We start from the raw sequence: 21,035 nt of genomic DNA, 5'->3' as shown, positions 1-21,035 counted from the left end.
ATGTCATAATATGAATTTTTTTCAGGTGGTTTGAACCTTTTGTCATGCAGTGGCTAGATGAAAATGAAGATGTGTCAATGGAGTTCCTACATGGAGCCCTAGGAAGAGACAAAAAAGATGGAGTGAGTTTAAATAACTTTCAGATTGCTTATTGAGATTCATTCACACTTCTCACTTTTAAGCTAATGGGAATTGTTAGATTTATTATTATTAATTAACATTTATTTTAATCCTCTAGTTACCAAAATATAATTAAAACACAATTTTGAAGTCTGATAAGACACCTAGGGAATTGCTTTAAAAAAAAAAAAAAATCAATCACCCTTTTGCCCCAAGATTCTTTACTCCTTGAATTGGCCTGAATTTACAAGTTCAGTAGGCTTATACAAAGCTTCCCCATTGCTCTGGAACCTTTCCAGGATTCCAAGATTAAGGACAGACACCCTCCCAATCCCTCTAGAGTAAATCAAATGTCTCGAGTCACAATCAGCTTGCTAAACCATCCTAATGCCTGTGGGGAATGAGAAATTGAAAAAAACCACTCCCCCAATTCAATTAATAGTAACCTGCCCCATGATACTAGTTTTACTATACTTTTCAGAAAAGGAGATGAATGATTTTAAAATGAACAAGCATTTTCTTACTGGGAAATGAAGGCACATGATATAGGAGATTGAGTCGTTTTGAGAAATAATGAAGATTCTTTCCACAGTCCATCTAACATGCTTCGGGAATGGTTTCATCTCTCTCCTCAGTTCCAACAGACATCTGATCATGCGCTCTTCTCTTGCTCCGTGGTTGATGTCTTCGCTCAGCTTAATCAGAGCTTTGAGATTATTAAAAAACTGGAATGCCCCAATCCTGAAGCGTTATCTCACTTAATGAGAAGATTTGCAAAGGTAGGTTAAATGAAATGAATCCTTTCTTCGCTGGGACAATGTATGTGTGTGTATGTGTTAGTCACTCAGATCATGTCCAACTCTTTGCGACCCCATGGGCTGTAGCCCACCAGGCTCCTCTGTCCATGGAGGTCTCCATACAAGAGTACTGGAGTGAGTTGCATTCCTTTCTCCAGGGCATCATCCCGACCCAAGGATCAAACCCAGGTCTTCTGCATTGCAGGTGGATTCTTTACCACTGAGCCACCAAGGACTATGGCATGTTATTATTTTCCTGCACAAAATCTGAAAAATGTTGTTATTTTATAGTATTAGTCTTGTCTGACCACTACCCCAATTTAATTTTCTAATCCCAGCAAAAAAAGACTGTTTCAAGTTTATCATCTGACTGTCTTTTTGCCCTTCTTGTTTCTTAAATATAGATTTATCATCTTAAAAAATCAAGTTATTATTCACATAAATGACTCAGTCATTTGTAATTGATGAGACTACTATGGGTGGCCAAATTAATTTACATTTCAGCTTTGTAGCAGAAAACAAATCTTGGAATTTCATATTCAAATGGCAAGTTTTTTTTCTGTTTTTTTAGCAGTAATACACTGTAGTACAAAATATGTTGAACTTGGAGTAATGAAAATTGAGTTCTAATTTCAAATCAGCCAATAACTATAGTGTGAGTCTGAGCAGTTCCCTTGATTTTTATGAATAGGCTTTTGTTAGTTGATTTTGAGCAACCAGATTTCTCTTAAGACCTCTTTCTCCTCTTATTGTCTAAGAAGGCTTATAAAGTACTTACTACTTTACAAAAGTTTCAAGGGAAATATAAGAACTAAAAGATGCTGTCTCTGTCCTTCAGATCTTAAAGACAGACAGACAGATAGATAGACAGATAGATAATCAAGACCACTTGACATGAGCTAATTGGAAGGTAGCATGAAGAGGGATATTCATGAAGAGGGACAATTCAATCTCAACAACAGTGGAATCCACAATAAGTTGAGCAGAAGGAAAACTAATGAGAACTAAAATAGACAAAGTTTCCCTGTGAAAAGAGGGCTCATTCAGCCTAAAAAGGTAATGTTGGAGAAGTATCGTAAGCCATGGGAATAGCAGGAACAAACAGATAGGAAAAGCTGAACTTGGCATGTGAAGAACAGGGAGAAACAATCTGGCAAAAAAGAAAAAAAAAAAAGATCTGTTCTGGGAGACGCAAAGGTTGGGAGAGTGAAGATGTGTCCAGATCTTGAAAAGCTCTGCTTCCCAGGTTGAGAAGTTTAGACTTAATCTTCTGAACTATTTAAGAAATAGTAAATATCTGGACATTTTGAATCAGAGTAGTTATACAACAAATGTAAGGACGGAGGGCGAGAACCTACACAATCCTATGCCTGATGGCCCTGTGGTTGGATAATGGTGGAGGTCTTGGCTGTTTATTTGACAAGGGCTTACTCATTGCCTCACCTGCACACTTTACCAGCCACTTTCAGAGATGTAGTCATGAATAAGCACAATCTCTAACTTTAGAAAACTTATCATGAGATGGCCAAATCTGTAGACAGCTATGAAAAAGTCAAATGCTATAATCAGGGTATCTCAGAGGTTGAAAAAGGCCATGTGAGTGTGTGTGTGTGTGTGTGTGTGTGCGTGTGTGTGTGCGTGTGTGTGTGTAATGTTAAAAAATAAAGGCCAAAACTCAGTGAATTTGTTTACAATATTTAAGATGTATTAATTTTCCAGGGTTGCCTTAAATAAAATACCACAGAATGATGATGTAAACAGTAGAAATTATCTCTCAGTTCTGGAAACTACTGTAATGCATTCAAGATCAGAGTGTCATAATGTTTGCTTTGTTCTGAGGCCACTCTCTTGACTCTAGCAATTGACTACCTTGGTGTATCCAGACACAGTCTCTCCTTTGTGTACATACACCCTTTGTGTGTCTGTGCACACTCAGTTGCTCAGTCCTGTCTGACTCTTTGTGACCCTGTGGATGATAGTCCTCCAGGCTTCCCTGTCCATGGAATTTTCCAGGCAAGAATATGGAGTGAGTTACCATTTGTTTCTATGTGTGTCTAAATTTTCTCTTCGTAGAAAGACACCAATCATATTGGATTAGAGCTCACATTGTTGGCCTTATTTTAACTAACTCACTTCTTGAAAGATCCTGTCTCCAAATACATTCATATTCTGAGATACTGGAAGTTAGTGTTTCAACAAATAAACTTCGAGGGGACACAGTTCAGCCTATAAAGGATGTACATGTTTACCATGCCACTGCTTTTAACCACAGATACAAACACAAAGGGAGATTACTTCATTTGCATTATCACATAAAGTCTAAGTTTGAGATCCTTTGTGAATGCAAGGCATGAGGCAGACCCTGTCTTTGGCTCTGGTTCTTAGAAAAGTGTAAGTCTTGTTCACTGACAAATGGATTAGGAAAGGGCTTCAGCGTCTTTATTAACTGTAGTAGGACAGTTAATTTATGCTGAGGTAACTAGTAAACCAAGAAACTGTATGATTTAACACAACAAAGATTGACTTCCTGCTCACCAAACTTCAGCCTTTGGTAAAAATAAATAAATAAATAAGTAAATGAACAAAGCCAGATACACTAGTCAAACTGGTAAGGACAGATTTTAATCAGTAATAAACTACTGCAATGGGGGAGAGTCCAGACTAAAACAGACTGTTTTGATTTGTACAGCCATTACTGGGTGTTTCAGAGGCAGAATGCAGGAACAGGGAGAGCGCAAGCAGGGGCTCAAAGAGCAGGAGAGGGGCTTGATCCATGGGAAGCCCACCTAGTTTGCTAACTGGTACTTATTGAAGTTAGGCCCCTGCCCTTCCCCAGAGGCTGGGAGACAGGACCCTATCTTCAGGTGTTGGCTAGCATAAATGGTAAATCTTTTGGCAGCCTTGGGTTTTGTCAGGCAGGCACTTTTAGGGATGTGGGATCATCCAAGAGGTGTGTCTTTGAACTCTTAGAAATTTTGCTACTGTTTTGTTTAAGTCTTTATAAGCCAAGGTTAAGGCCCATTTGAGAAGGGGACTCAGAGGAGCCTGGGCAGAGCTTGCTCAATAGAGAATCTGTGTCGTCCTCCACTATTCTGTGACTCAGACTTCTAGCTTGAGAGGTCCCACTAAAGAAAGAGCATAAGATTTATAGAGGGCTGTGGAACTACAGTTGGAATGTTAGACTCGTGTCGTAAACAGTCTTAAAGAGCAGGCAAAGTGGCTGAATTTCTTTAGTAAAAAATGAGGAGCCCATGAAGGCTTTTAGGCAGACAAGCAGCTGTCGGCCTAAAATGTTTTAAAATATTTGTCTGCCATGAAATACTTTGAACTCCAGTTTTTATATCTGCTAACTAGGAAGACTAAGGTAACCTCCCAATTTTAGAGATAATAGTTAAAAATCATTTATTGCAACTTTCTTGAGCAGCTAATTCCAATTGCCCACTATGGGGAAATCTGCAGTGAATTCTGCAGGAGAATTATTCTGAAAAATTCTCGAAGTCTTTTCTTGACTAGCAGCTGTGTTCTGGATGACTGCCAAGAAAAGAATGAAATAGGGTCATTAGGGAGGTGTTTTTAAAAGTATGTCACATGCTATTTCTGAAACTCTGTAGTGGAAGCAGGATCAGATAAGAATTGCACATATTACAAAAGTATCTAGAATTCACAGAGTAGTCAGGTTATGTAAGATGGGGACAAAGAAGCCTGGAGTGGAAGGACTGTCTAAAGCAAGAGGAAAAGAATTAGCCTGCATGTGTCACTGAGGAAAGGTGAGTTTTTATTGGCACAGTAAAATAATTTCAGTGAAATAAAGGCACTTTTAACCCATGGACATTCAATACTAACCAGTTACTATCATAGGGAGATGAATTATCACAAGCAATGAAAAATATTTTCCAGGAAAATAGAAATTGGCAACCTTCATGGAAAAATAAACTTTTAGTAGCATGATTATTTAAAAAATGGGACTTTGTGGTTAATCTAATTAGCTATTTCACAGGAACTGCAGACTACTGAAGTTTGTTTTATTTCATCAGCTGTGACCATTGGTCTTGAAAACCCTATCCTTCTTAGGATTGGGATTCTTGTATCAAGAAATACTGAAATCCTATTATCTTTCTGGGACATGGACTGATTTAAACCATCCCCTGGAGGAAAGACACATTAATGATGTCTTCAGACATTTAAGAGGAGTTAGCACTGTCAACTGGATCTTAAAAACATGATTTGTTTTCACTAAAGCATATGAAAGACTGAATCAGGTACCAAGCAAATGCTTTAAATTCCATAGCAGGTACATTCAGGAGCTGTGATGAGTGGGAAAATGGGCACATGGTTGGAGAATATTCCTATGGCTGTCTTGTTGCTCTTGACAAATATGGGTAGTTCAGTTTAAAGAACAATCAAGTAATATTTTCAGTACTACTTAAAAACAAATCAACAAATGTTAATTGACTCCTAGCTAAGAGTTGGCAATATTATGGTGAATGAGACACACATATTCCTTGTGATCTGGGAACCTAATCCTAAGTTTAAAAATAATAATGATAATTCATTGAGCACCACTGTGTGCTAATCACTTTACATGTATTGTCTCACTTATTCTTTACAACCACCTCAAGAGATACATACAATTATTTTTCCTAATTTTAATATGACAAAACAAGCTCAGAAGGTTTAAACAATGCAGAGAAGACTAGAAATGATATGAAAGGAACACTTTCATCCACCAATCTATATTACCTTCACATTCCAGTGTTATCAGAAATCAGTTAGTAAGTTGAAGAACAAAATCTCACCATTCATGTTTATCCTTTAAGCCAAACCTAGGCATCCCTAGGGAATTCTATCTTATGTTGGATACATTAAAATACAATGTGTGAAGCACTGAAGTGGCATCACTAGTGCCACTTAACAAATACTGCAGTCTTCTTGTCCTCTATGTTGCTCTGATACTGTAAAGCTCCATGCATAAAATGTGACTGCAGAGATGGATTTGGTCCAGGTTCTTGTCTTCCTGATTGTAACAGTATACTCCTAGATGTCCCTCCTGGTAGTATTGACAGGATATTTAGTCTACTTCTACAACCCACTCCAGTATTCTTGCCTGGGAAATCCTAGGGACAGAGGAGCTTTGTGGACTACAGTTGATGGGGTCACAAAGCATCAGACATGACTTAGTGAGTAAACAATAACAAACCCCAGAATTGCTGACTCAGTAGACCTGGGACTGGACCAGTGAATTTTTTTAATTGATTTAATTTTTTGACTTCACTAGGTCTTTGTTGCTTTGCAAGGGCTTTCTCTCTAGTTGTGGTGAGCCAGAGCTACTCTTTGCTGCAGTAGCTTCTCTTGTTGTGGAGCACATGTTCTAGGGTACATGGGCTTTGGTAGTTGTGGCACATGGTCTTAGTTGCTTTGCTACATGTGGAATCTTCCAAGACCAGGGATTGAACCCGTGTTCCCCACATTGTCAGGTGGACTCCTATCCACTGCACCACCAGGGAAGTCCTGGATCAAGGAATTTATTTATTTATTTATTTCCAACAAGTCCCTAGGTGATGCTTATGATGATGTTGGAACAATGCTTGAGACAGATATGTCTTAACTAACTACAGTAGACTCTTGAACAACATGGGTTTGAACTTTGAGAGTCCAGTTTTTAAATAGTAAATACTACAGTACTATATGATATGTGGTTAGTTGAATCCAGGGATATGGATGAACTGTGAATACAGGTGGCTCAGACAGTAAAGGATCCGCTGCAATGCAGAAGACCCAGGTTCGATCCCTGGGTTGAGAAGATCCCTTGGAGAAGGGAATGGCTACCCACTCCAGTATTCTTGCCTGGAGAATTTCATAGACAGAAGAGCCTGGCAGGTTATAGTCCATGGGGTGTCAAGGAGTTGGACAAGACTGAGCAACTAACACTTTCACTGTAATCTACAAGTCAGTTTTTCACTGTGCAGAGAGTTGGTGTCCCTAACCCTCTGGTTGTTCAAGGTTCAGCTGTTATTCACTAGTATTAATTAAGAAATGTCTGATAGTGATTTTTCTTTGTTGAATAAATTAGAATGACATTGAAGTTGCCCCTGAAATGTACATGAACACATTTAGGTGTACTTTGTATACTCACAAATAAATGGATATTGTTATAGCCAGTGTACCGACAATTCTGTGAGCACAAGGCCTTAAACTACATTGTACATGACAAAGCCCTTTTCCTTAAATGCAACCTATCCTGACTTGCAAACCCTCCGGCATTTGTAGGTTATTAGATGTGAGATCCTAGGATCAGTTGCCTCCCAGCTGGAATTCAAGCGCATTACTTCATAATTCCTATGAAGCAGAGGCAAGAATTAGACCATGTGGAGACGCTGAGAATAATCAGAAATGGTCGGCTGGATTCCCCTGCCCAAACTAAATCTTGAACACGTGATAGTCTGAGATGCATCTTGAACACATGATAGTCTGAGATGCAACAAGCTCCTAAAGGCAGGCTTCTGTTGGTTTTTAATTTTGCAATATAGTAAATTGATTCCTGCAGTTGACACTGTCATAAGAACCTGTAAACTGAGAGAAGTGTTCATAATGTATGAGTAAATCAGCACTCGTTAGGTAAGTCCCAAAGTAATTTTCAACATGAAGTCTAAAATAAAATTTGAACAGATGCATTTAGAAAATACTTCAGTCTGATCCACCACCTGTTTTCCTAGATTTGTTAGTCTACTTCTTGATAAGATGTTATATTTTTCAAAGCCAACTTTTCTATTTAAATTGATGCATCTTTTCACTTTTGGTGGCTCAGTTGGTAAAGAATCTGCATGAAGTGCTGGAGACCTGGATTCTATCCCTGGGTTGGGAAGATCCCTTGGAGAAGGGAATGGCAATCCACTCCAGTATTCTTGCCTGGAGAATACTAAGGACAGCAGACCCTGGCAGGCTACTGTCTATAGGGTAGCAAAGAGTCGGACATGACTGAGCAACAATGCTTTCTTTTCTTTCCATGAACTATTGATTTTCTTTCTGCCTGTTAGCCTTAATTTCAGGTTTCAGGTTTTCATTGTGATTTTTAAAGTCTATAAAATGAGTTCATAGTCACGTTCTGTGATTTCAGGTCTGCAGATTATACATCTCTCCTTCAGCTTAACTCCTTGGACTATCTCCCCAAGTTGATTTTGAGTCACAAAGAAAATTCAGAAGAATGTGTTGTACATAAAAAAGCTTTTGTGTCTTTGCTTTTCTATGAAAACAGATGATCTCTATTTACTGCTTTTGTTGCCTTCTCTCTTCTAAGAAAATCATGTCCCCTTTGGACATAAAATAATTCAAACTCTGTAAGTAATAGCAGTAGCCTGCAAACACATCAATATCTTTTTAAGTAATTAAAACAAAATGCAACTAACAAAATTTGTTCATTTTCCCTTTTTCTGCATAGTTAATGGAAGCAGAGGGCATCCTTAGGCTCAGTAAGAGTTATTAGATAGAGAAGGAAAATGTGGAATTAGGATTAAAAAGGCCAAGGAGGGGAAGATTATTTTTAGTATTTCTAGCAAATATTGCATCAATAAATATACTTACTATATTAATGGTAAATTAATAGATACTGTGATGCAACGAAAGCTGAAATTTAGGTCTTAAGAGGTGTTCTTTGTTATTAGTAAGGCTCTGTATCATTGAAAATATTCACTGCTAAGTGACACATATGGGTATGTTCTGACCCCACTCGTAATTCAGGAATATTGTAGAAAGTTGAAAAAAAGAACCACCACAAGGAATTTTGTTATGGTAAAGTTGTGTGTGTGTGTGTGTGTGTGTGGTGTGTTGGGGTGAAGGGGGGATGGGAACTAAAAATCATGCCAGATAATGAAAGCATAAAGTGTCAATCATTCAGAAAAAGAAAAAAGTCATTGGGGGCATTAGGTAATAAGTATCCAAGCATAGAGGAGGTACCACCAAACAGTATACCTCCTGAGTCTTAAGTTAAGTTAGAAATAAATCATTTTGTGATGTAGCTGGTTGTATTAAAATAGAATGGGTGCATGTGGACTATCTTCCAAATGTACTCAGAAATATTACAAACTGTCATCTAAACATAAGTTTGAAATCCTACTTTTGGCAAAGGTAGATTTAGTCACTACTATGGCCCTTGTTTGGCTTCCCAGGTCAGTGGTTAAAAGAATCTGCCCGCCAATGCAGGAGACTCCAGTTCCATCCCTGGGTTGGGAAGATCCCCTGGAGAAGGAAATGGCAACCCACTCCAGTATTCTTGCCTGAGAAATTCCATGGACAAAGTAGCCTGGTGGGCTGCAGTCCATGAGATCAGAGAGAGTCAGAAATGACTGAGCAACTGAGCACACATGTGACCCTTGTTCATCTGAAAAAGTCTTCTGAAGTTTTCTGATTAACATAACCTGGATTGTGTGTGTTTGTGGGGATAGATACATATGTAGATATATATGTTCATATAAAGTTTTACTTACCTAAATACATTTCACAATTTTTTTTTTCCTAGACCATCAATAAAGTACTACTTCAGTATGCTGCAATTGTATCAAGTGATTTCAGTTCATACTGTGATAAGGAAAATGTGGTAAGTAAAAATGTCTCTATTTTTAAATAGTCCTCAATTGAGAACTGATATAAGTAAGCAAGGGAACCTGCTTTCTTTCTGTTTTCATATAGATGATAAAAATAGAGATCTCAGGAGACTGTTAGAAAGCTTTCTAGTAGTCCTGAACTGGTATAAAATAGAATTCAGAGGAAGGTTGAGAGCATCTCAATGCCAGTCAGCTTGTGTTTTCCCATGACAATAAGGAGTAAGACTCATAAAAACAGTTGAAAACCCAGGTCATTGTAAACAGTGGAGCTGGGACCTAGAACTTAAAAAGTTCAATGTTCACACCAAATAGTGTAGTTTTGGCATCCATACCAAAATGAGTATAATTTATTCTTTTAGTTTTCAAATAACTTGAAAAGAATGGTTAAAGTAAGGAGTGATACTGATCTATACTCTGAATTATTAACTGACCCTCTTATTTTTTGGATGATTGACAAATGTTGATAAAATCTAAGCCAATATTACAGATTAATGAAAGGAATAAAGAGAAGTAAGATAAACCAAAAGTAATTTTGGAATACAATCAATGTTATTTTATGGTGGAAGGTAAAATCTTTCTATTCACCATAATAATTTTAGGAGAAATATGTTGGTAGCATTATAAGAATTTTTTAAAACATTGAAAAATATTTTAAAAGTCAGTACTAGATTTTTGAAGAGAAAAATCGGGTTTTTTTCTCTGTCAAAAAATGAGTTCCCACTATCTGGCAAATCTTAAAGAGAATTCTTGCTGAAACCTCATTGACCTCTTGCTGACAGCTCATTAAGATAAGTCAGCCCTAATGATTCTTGAGGGTCCCAGAAGATTCTCCTTTCCCTTAAGTGAAAATGCTGTCCAGAAATTTTATTGAAATGCCTGGATGGCTCAGCAGTGATTTCTAATTGCCACTGATTACAAATATTCTAATAGATAAGATAGAGTATTTATTTATTGAAAGCATCTAGTTATAATTAAATTTATAATACAGCTGAAAAGTAATATGTCAAAAATCAAAACAGTGTCAGATAATTTCAGAAAAGATTCTGACTTCCTTGGTATCAAAATTGAAGATTTTGAAAGGTGGCTATGAATTATCAAGGCCGATTCCTGTCATTCAGAAAGGAAAAATAGCTTTAAAAAGCCCCTGCAGATTTCTACTTTATGTTTTGACATTTATAGTTTATTTTTTAATATGAAAAATATAAATAAGCATTATATTATCCTCTGTAGTTTTCTTTATATTTTATACTTTTCAAAATGAAATTTTTATAAAGAAAAAAATCATTGAAATATTATATCACACAAGCTTACTTTTACTTCCTTAAGGCTTTTCTTTCCTAATTACTGATGTCTTGATCAGTCTTAGACTTTCATTTAAATGCCAAGTGTTATTTTAGCTTTTCCATAAAAGGATATCAGTCAGCTACTTAGTTTAAGCTTTCAGCTAAGATAGATTAAAGAAGTGCTTTTGCACATTTGTATGTGTAAGTATCACTGTTGTTACAGATATAAATTTTTAAATATCTTTAAATATCAAGAACATTGAAAATTATTTTTTGTTTTCTCCATATACTTACGACAATATTCCCATTTTATCTGCAAATAGCACTAGAAACTTTTAAAGAGAGACACCTAAGAGATGACCATGATATTTGCTTTCCCAGGGGCTCAGAATTAAAGATGACAGTTAAACAAAATATCTGTGACAGAATAATTTTTTTTTCTTCTGTGACATTTTGAATTTGGAATGGGTCACAAGTTTTTAATCCATTCTTCCACATTCCACATTATAGCAAACCAATATTATCTAAATCAGAATTACTTGATTTATTTTTAAAATCTTTTTCAACTCAGAAACATAATTTGGTGGGATCTTAAAAAATATACAGGGCTTCCCTGGTGGCTCAGATGGTAAAGGGTCTGCTGGCAATGTGGGAGACCCAGGTTCGATCCCCGGGTCAGGAAGGTCTGCTGGAGAAGGAAATGGCAACCCACTCCAGTACTCTTGCCTGGAAAATTCCATGGACGGAGGAGCCTGGTAGGCTACAGTCCTTGGGGTCACAACCAACTAGTGAAATCAGGTTAATGTTCCCTTTACTGTGGGTATTTTAATTGTTTATTTGTTGTTCGTTTACTAGAGAAGTAAGTAAAAGCTGTCTCCTGATTAAGTTTAAGGTAGAGTTGTGTAATTCAATTCTCAGTAGTGATTTGATAAATTGATTCAGTAAAATTGAAATTTGAACATGTCAAGGTCAGTGGAAGTTTAATCAAAGAGGAATGTCTCATATTTATTTTTATCTCCCTCTGGATAACTGCATCTCTTTTTTTACATGTGTCCTTACTCAGGTCAATAGCAATCTATGCCAAGTGAGCCCAAGTGTCTTTGTTCATTTTGCTTTTTAGTAGCTCTCTTCCATTGGAAATTATTTCATTAAGAAGGCTTGGAGTTGGTTTAATGTGTAAAGCTAGAACCTAAGTCCATAATATTATGTATGTCAAAAAAAGAGATAAGCTTGAATGCTAATATCAAATAATCAGAGTCTACCCAGCTAACTTAGAACCATGGAAAGCAGGGTGATACAACCTTTACCCATGGAGTCTTCCTGCTTCTCATTAAGAGCTGTGCTCTTCCTTAGTTCTTTCCCCTCTGCAATGAAAAAGAAAAAAATACCCAATGACCCCATCCCCTAGTGGATAAAGCTCTTTTGGTTCAGTTTGTTGACACTGGGTTAAGAATCTGAAATCCTGAAAATTTGATCATATATGCTACAGAAAGGACTAGACCTGGATCCAGAGACTCTCAACTGGCAATCCAAATCAATTCATAGAATACTGTGATTCAGCTTACTGAACAGAATCTATAGGAGATAAATCTGTGTCATAAAAATAAAATATTTAAGTGCCTGAAATTAAGAGAATAGAAGTTCTAAATTGTTTTTGTAAATTCAAGTTAGGATGTGGTCACTTTAAGAGTCAAGTAGAAAGTTCTTCAAAGGTGTGTAATGTGGTTAAAACAATGATAAAATCTTTCCACTGATGAGCACTAACACCTCTCTGATGTCCTAGAAGTCCTTTGCAGGTTTCTCTCTGATTCGTTATTGGCTCATTTCCCAGCACCTTGGAAGGCATATCCATTTTCCTTTCTTTGACTCGTTTCTTCCCCTGATATGCTGGTTCTTCAGAATCAGCATGTAGCAAATGTTAAGTTATTCCATAACTATGCTGAATTCTGTTATAAATTAATTTCAACTATTCTGAGAACACATCTAGCCCTTTCACAAAGCTTTACATCTTTATGTTATTGTTATATCTCTGCCTCCTTGAAAAGAAGTCAAGGAACATTTTTAAAGCAGGTATTATGCGTGAGGCTCTATGCAGTACTCTGGAAGAGAAAGCAGAAAAAGACACAGCAGTGCATACAGCGCTTTTAAGGTCAGCTGGCAAGACAGTCAAAAGCAACTCAGTTGTGAAGTTAAATAAAACAAATGTCAAGTGAGTGGCAAAAGGATACAGTCTGGGAAAATGAAGGCCCTAACCTGAATGATGGATTCGACTCAAATAGAAGAGATTCAAGTGAAAGGCCCACAAGCTAAGCCAAGCCAAGCCACCAAGCCTGGAAAGCACAGGCGTTTGGTGGGGAATAAGCCTCTTGGAACTGAGAGTTCATCATAATATAGTAGAGGGAGATGAGAAGAAAAACATGGTTTGGAGCTGTATAACTAAGGGCCTTCAATACCAGAGTGTGGACTTTAGCGATAGTAAGAATTTATTAAAGGTTTCTGAAAGGGTTGTTTTTTTTTTCATTTTTGAAACTTAGATGATGTTTTAGCTTTTGAAACAGTGAAACAATAGGATAGTTTAAACTTATTTGTTTTTCTTAAATCTTTAAAAAAAATGAATTTGGTTAATTTTGAAGTATAAAATGCCACACTGCTCAGGGTAAATCAATTCTAGTAATAAGTCTCCAATGGTTTACTAAGTACAGTATTAAATTCCATTGCTCAAAGTGGTTATATATTCCTTCTTCTATGATTAACTGTTTAAAAAGTATAATCTTAAAGTGGCATAATTGTTCTATTTGCCAAGTAGAATAGGATTTTGGTGATGGCTGTATATTATTACATTGAAGGCCAACCCATTCAGTAATTTAATAAATTTCTTGTTTTGTTTGTTTTATTTAAAGCCCTGTATATTGATGAACAATATTCAACAATTGCGGATTCAGCTAGAAAAAATGTTTGAATCCATGGGAGGAAAAGAGGTGAGTACATTTGTATGCCTACATTTGCTAAATATCTCCTTAGAGATCATTAGCAGTATATATGTCTTTGCTCCGGAAAGTGACATGATCAAGTTTTCACATGGGTTCACTGCAGAACAGGAAATGCTAACAATCTAAAATACTATTAACAGCTAAAGTGATCATTATCCACAACAGAATAATTCAGTAAGTACATCAGAAGTGTGACTAGGAGAAGGAAGATGGGTCAATAACTTTTTGTAGTGTGTGTGTGTGTATATATTTAATCATATATGCACAATTAAATATATTTATGTATATGCTAATGATCTGTAAAGATCCACCATTGCAGATGCCTTTTACTCTTCTGTGCAATGTCAACTTAATACTGATTTTCTTCTGCAGTGTGCTTTGTGGCACTAGTGGTTTTTGATGTATCACTGGTTTATTTTTCACATCTCAAAAATCTCTGCCAAAACTGTGTTGTGTACTGTGTCTGTAATGTGTTGTGTCTTTGTCTAACATCTCTGACTTGCAATTCCATGAGCAGAAGAAGGAAGGAGAAAGATTCTTTTATGAGGTTTGTGATAGTAAGCATCTCATCCTTTACCTGGCTGTTTGCCCTCCAAATCCAAAGACCATTGCACTTCCTACTTGTTCTCATTTGCTTGTTTGGATCAGGCAGACCGTGAAATATTAGCTGGGCACCTGCCTCCTTGAGCTGCCACAGTCTTGTATTTCACAAACCAACATGAACATCTGGGGGCTTGAGGACTGGAGACGGTGCCGCAAGGAAAGGTCATGCAGCTGTCACTCTCCCACCACTTACTCTGTAAATCAATCCCGAGGGCGGCTAGGATGAGGGGATATTTTTTTTTTTACAGTTTTATTTACACAGTTCCTAATCATTGTGGTAATTGCATGAGATGTATGTAAAGCTAGATTTGATTTCAAAGCCAAGGTGTCATTCATTTCTAAATTGATAAGGCTGAAGATGGTTTATTTTTTTTAATTGGAGTAGAGTTGCTTTATGATGTTGTGTTAGCTTGTGCTATACAGCAAAGTGATCAGCTATACCTATACATATATACCCTCTCTTTTGGAATTCCTTCCCATTTAGGTTACCACAGAGCACTGAGTGAAGTTCTCTGTTTTATATTGTACGCTCTCATTAGTTATCTATTTTATACAGAGTATCAATAGTGTGTATATGTCCATCCCAATCTCCCAGTTTATCCAACTGCCCCCACTTCACACATGATGTTTGTTTTAATCCCATAAAGACATGTATACATTTTCACCTCAACGTCTTTTTCATTATTCTCGAGCCTCAGTCTTTAGAGAAATGAACTATTTAGCATTCTACAAGTAAGAAGCACCAGGATACATGGATGAAGGTACAAAACTTCAAAAATGAACTTTTCTGAGCTATGCTGCCACTGCTTTCTCAGTCTAGTTTACATAAAATAAGGCTTCTTTCCCCAAAGTGTGGTAATGGTTTTTGCCTGGTTTGAGGGCATCAATCTCATTTTTAAAATTCTTTTGCTGAATCAGGTGAGCACTTGGAGCTCATAGCTGTAGATTCCCTTTTCAATTTAGTGATGTTTTATATTCAGACTTTAAGTCCACTTACTGTTTTGAAAAGTAGTGAAGAAAATGCTGATTTTTTTTTGTGGGAAATTCTCTCTTTCTTTAGTGAATTTTAAAGACCACAAATCATTTGAGGATAAAGTTATATTTGAAATGCCACATTTCCAGAAATTTCTCCTAATGCTGCTACTATATCATTACTATTTTGTGGTTGAACTCTGTGAGAGATATAGTGCTGAGCTGAATGTTAACCAGACAAATTATGCCTGTATTTAAAAGAAACTGTGTGGGCCAAGCCACCTGCTAACCAAAAAAGCTGCGGGGTGGTTTGTTCACCAACCAAAATTGACTGCTTGTTTCAGATAAAATTGCCCATTTGAAATGTACAGGTTTTTGTGTGATAAATTGAGTTGCAGATCTGTGACTGTATCACAGAACTGTATTGGAGAAAATGATGGAAGATGAGCTGAGCTGGGTGCCTTCTCCCTTTATAACTCTTGCAGTGCCAATTGTTAAACTCCTCATGCAAAATTTCAAGTGAAAATCAATTAAATAAATGAATGTCTAGCTCCTAAAAATGGAATTATTTAGAGGGACAGCATTGACCCTAGCTCCTGTCTTTTCCTAATTTAAATATTTTTTTCTCCCTTCCCTCCCTCTCTTTACCCTCTTTTTGTGTTTCTTCTGTCTCCCTTTCTATGAAGTTTCTTTTCTGTTTTTCTTTTCTATTTTCATCCTGTGCTGCCAAGAAAAATCTTTAGGCAGGCCATGCCAGCTTTGTGTAGGGGTTGAGGAAATGTGAGAAAGAAGCTTGACTTGAACCCAAGTCTGAGAGTAACAGGCAGCCTCCCAAAGAGAAAGTATCTATCTTAATAGAGAATGATATTAGAGTTGCTGATTGCTACAGTGAGCCTCCAGAACCTCAAAATAATAGAGTCCTTTCATTCTAGTTATCTATATGGCAATATTTAAATGGTTCCTTAGCTTGAGTCTTTCATAAAGATGAAAAAGGATTTTATTGGGAAAAACAAATTTGCCCTTTGATACGCAAAGTATATACAGCACTTAATATAGGCATGTTTGGTGGCCTTTAATGATAATACAGTGTGTTTGTACTATTGCCAATTCCCAGTTGTTTCCTCACAGTGGGACTGGTTATAAAACCTCAACTATTTGCTAAGGAAAACTTTCTAAACTAGATTTTATCCTTCTTCTAAGAGTTTCTTGTTACTCTGTGCCCCACCATCTGTACTAGGATGTGCACTTCTTGCTACAGAAAACTAATTAGCAAATGATTGCTTGTGAATTTACTCAAAATAGTTTTTGATGCCATGTGTCCATTAGATGGCTTCTGACAATAGCATGGCTGGCCTCTCAGACCATCTGTAAAGTGCCGGCCACTTGCAGGCCTGGTTGCATGACGCTGTAGCTCTCTGTTGCTTTGACCCAGCCACTGTTGGGGCAGTTGCTCTTTCTTTGCAGGGTCAATCTCTTTTTCTCCTGGAAACAGAAAGTGTGTTTAAAACCTTTTATTTATTTATTTATTTTTATTCACTCTCTGTGTGGAGTCCAAGATGGAAACATTGCCTAATGCTTTGACAGTCTTGGGGGTCATGCTGTTGACACTAGCTCCAAATACAGCCACTTGAGCAGTCCTACAGTACCCTGTGGGTCCTGTAGGCACATTCTTTTTCAAGGCCCTATTTAGAAAAAAGAATCAGAAGAGCAACTACTAAATTTCTTCTCGTATAGTCTCTTACAGTCTGCATACAAATTAAGAGAGCATGTTTTGGCTTGATGACTCTCTGATTACTCTAGAAAACAGGAATTTTAAAAATTCACATAAACTATGAAGCAAATATATCCTTTAGGAATGAGGCCCAGAGTCTGTCTTTTTTTTTTTTTTTAAGTACATCCCAGGTGATTTTTTATGTTCATACAGTTTTATGAATCACTATAGTAAAACAGATAAAATAACCAAACTGTGGTAGGGACTGATTTGAGCTAGAAGTTAAATCATTTACACCACAATTCCCATATGGCATTACTTGTCCCTGTGTAACACTAACAGCAAAACAATCATCAGAATGCCAGGTAATAATTTTCATGTAGTCATTAACAATTGTTTTATCTTTCTGGGGCTTTCTTTCTATAATAGTTCAAATAGCTCAAAAATAAAACATATATTTTTGTATATATCATTTTAATAGCTTAATTTTGTCATGAAAATAACTCAGCATATATCAATTGCAAACAAATACTTAGTCTATATTCAATTTTTCATAAAAACATATTGCTACAGTCTACAGAAGGGACTTAGTTATAGTTGCTTGATCTGCAATCTGATTTGCACAAGTACATGAAAAAGAAAATCAGATAATCCCAAATTTAATTTCCTTCCAGAAAGTTATGAGATATTGGTTATTAACTTGCATTTTGGTAATTGGTTTAGAAGAATTATGACCATGCTGTGTAAGCAGAGGGTGCATTACTCCTTCACAATATTGCGATGATAAAATAATCTTGAATAGTAGAATCTATAATTATTCATAGGCCTGCTATCCTGTTAATCATGCTTCAAATTCTAGAAGTTAGCTATTATTAATACATTTAGGGGAAATGGAGGGCAGGTATTTACTTAGCTAAATTCTCTCATTCTGCTGACCACGGAGCAGACCAAGTAGGTGTTACAGCAACGTTACTGTTATTGATATGTCTCAGAAGGATTAAATCTCTTGACTCATCTTACCTTGTTAAATTTTCCTGAAGAGGGCTGGGAATCAGGGACATAATCCACCTATCCTAAAAATGTATATATTTTAATGAGCAACTTAATTGTCTTTTGTTATAGAGATGCAAACTATGTTGCTTTTCATTTTTTAATGATGAATTTGATGTATCAATTAGAAACTGAATCTGACTGTCTAAAAGTGAACACATGTAGCTGATTGAAATTCATTGTAAAACTTACTAGCCATACTGACAGCAGCCTTCAGCTAAGCAACCTCTGATCAGAGAGGATAGAAATTGACTTCTATTTCACTTAACAATGTTCTTTCATACTTTCTGGGCTACAGGGGTTGAAGACCACTGCTTTCAGGGAAGTAATACTTCATGCCAGTAGTTTTTGAACATTAGCAGGTATGAGAACCACCCAGAGAGCTAATTATAACACACATTGCTGAATTCCATCCTAGACTATTCAACTCAGTAGATCTGGAGTTGGGCCATGTGACTTGTATCTCTAACAAATTCCCATGTGATGCTGATGCTACTGGTTAGGAGACCACATTTTAAGAATTAATACTCTTTGCTTTTAGGATAGTTACAGGATACTTAGGAAATGGCTCAGAATACCCTTATGCCTTATCTGTGCCTGACTCCTAACCCACCTACTTAAAATACATTGAATTTTGAGAACACATTAGACTCAGTGTATCTGAACAGATCTTGAGACAGCATGCAATAGGCAGGGAGTGTTTGGATTAAAGAATGTAATAATCTCAAAATATAGGTGACTAACTTGCTGCTGCTGCTGCTGCTAAGTCGCTTCAGTCGTGTCCAACTCTGTGCGACCCCATAGATGGCAGCCCACCAGGCTCCGCCATCCCTGGGATTCTCCAGGCAAGAATACTGGAGTGGGTTGCCATTTCCTTCTCCAGTGCATGAAAGGGAAAAGTGAAAGTGAAGTCGCTCAGTCATGTCCGACCCTTAGCGACCCCATGGACTGTAGCCTACCAGGCTCCTCCATCCATGGGATTTTCCAGGCAAGAGTACTGGAGGACTCACTTGCAGTCTTATACAAATATCCAGCATTTTTAAAACTCTGGACTTCTGTGCTTACATTTTATATATAATTTTATTAAAGGAGGTGTTATAGTTGTAAAGAGGCTAAAAACTTTATGTTCAGGTTTCTGATCTTGTCTCACCTTTTCTCAATGTAAACAGATACAACTCTCTAGTTAATACGTTAAATGAAAAGCCATCCATGATTTCTCTTTTTCAGAAGTACAAAATAAAGTAGAAAATAAAATTATTGAAGTAGGTACTAGATGTCATGAGATAATAGTCAATTTTAGCTAGTCATATTATGTCTTCCTGTTAGTTCCAAACTATTTCCTAAAGCAAATTTGCCAAGTTCTTCCCATGTAGTTGAAGTGTCTACTGGTGTCTATTTTCTGTAGGATGCCGGGCGTTGAGATAGGAAATAAAGATATTTAAATAACTGCTCTTGCTGTCAAGGACCTTCTAAGGAGGCGTGAATCCTTGTAAAACAACAGTCAGAGCAGAGCTCCCTGTTGGGCTCAGTGAAAGGGATTCTTAGAAGACAAAAGCCTCCTGTTCTGCCGGGACCACTTTCAGTGCCTCTTACCCTTGGGGCTGACTCCCTCAAGAAAATCAGAGATAAGAGCTTGCTGAACAGGAAGAAGAATGTACTCCTTCATTAATTTATTCATCAAATTATTGATTTGCTGAACACCTGTTACGAGCTGTATATTTTTACTAGACTACAGAGGTACAATAATTAATAAAATGTAGACCCCCACCCTCAGAAAACTTTGAATTTATTAGGGAAGTCAGAACAATTACAAAGATAAGGTTTATTAGGGGAATCCCCGTTTCTAAACTTGCAAATAGGTTTCAAAGGAGAGTTGTAATTGTTACATCTTATCCCACAGTAATTCAAAGAATCAACTCAAACTAGCTTATTATTGTGTAAATAAAACTCAAAGGTGAAAAAAAAAAAAAAAAAAAACTCAAAGGTGAGATGTATTTGGCTGAATTCAGTAAAAGGAAGCAGGTATTTCTAGCTTCAAGAATGGAAGACTTGAATTTTAAGTGCTGGCCCTGTATTTTGGCAGCCTGAAGATACTGCCTGGTTTCTTTCTCCTCCTAACCACTCTGCAATTAGAGTTAATAAATTGGAATTAATAGAAAACTAAGAGAATAATGAGGGCCAAAAGAGCAAATCACATTGAGGCGATTTAATAAATATGATTGATTCTAGCACTACTACTACATAAAGTTCAGCTAACTGCAAAGCTGGCAATATTAAGGAAAGGTGCTCCCTTGGAGGTTGAGAGGCTTCTGGGTGGAAGATCCATGTCAAAATAAAATCCAGACCCAAGCAGGTTCTTCTTGTTAACCTCATTTCCCAGCTCATTCTCCAGAGAGCACAGGGTCACCCCTGTGCTACTGAGCATCTTTTAAACTAAACTTCTTCTGAACTTTAAGAAAACTTCAGGGAAGAGTATGCAAGCCATCGCCAGAAGGGAGAGAAACCGAGTTTTACTTTAACTACTTTAATTGCCATTTTCTGTAATAGACCTATTTTGTTGTCCTGTTGTGGACTCCTTGCAATTGTTTATGACTGCATTAATGAGCCATAAATCAATGCAGAAACTTAGTAAAACTTGAATTCGTTAATCCAGCCAATTGTCCCTCTTCTACTTGGCAGAGTGGCTGTCAGGCATCTCATGCAGATGGCTCACTGAACGCATTCTGCTGACTCTGACAGGTCCTCAGTTCAGTTGATTGAACAGACTCTATTCACACTACTGAACAGTGGTGAGATTCAGTATTGTGAACAACTGAAAGGCAAAGACGGAGTGAGACAGGGCAAACAGTCTTTATAGAAAAAAATCTGAACATAAAGCTTGTGTCTCATTTCTTCTATTCCTGACATCCCTA

The 21,035-nt window shown here is 37.0% G+C and overlaps 1 protein-coding gene across 1 annotated transcript in view; it reads left to right on the top strand.

Moving 5' to 3' along the window:
* UNC13C (unc-13 homolog C) overlaps positions 1-21,035 on the top strand; it is a 1,717,543-nt gene that overhangs the window by 1,592,638 nt on the left and 103,870 nt on the right. Inside the window, exons 51-54 of the mRNA XM_081513848.1 lie at positions 26-122; positions 756-899; positions 9,430-9,507; positions 13,698-13,775. Of these exons, the coding sequence (XP_081369974.1) occupies positions 26-122; positions 756-899; positions 9,430-9,507; positions 13,698-13,775 (397 nt within the window). The remainder of the gene's footprint in view (positions 1-25; positions 123-755; positions 900-9,429; positions 9,508-13,697; positions 13,776-21,035) is intronic.

This window comes from Giraffa tippelskirchi, chromosome 7 (assembly GCF_054371585.1).
Source record: "Giraffa tippelskirchi isolate mGirTip1 chromosome 7, T2T-mGirTip1v1.2.pri, whole genome shotgun sequence".
Classification (NCBI taxonomy): domain Eukaryota; kingdom Metazoa; phylum Chordata; class Mammalia; order Artiodactyla; family Giraffidae; genus Giraffa; species Giraffa tippelskirchi.
Note: the sequence above shows the minus strand (reverse complement) of the source record. Positions and strands in the feature narration are given on the sequence as shown.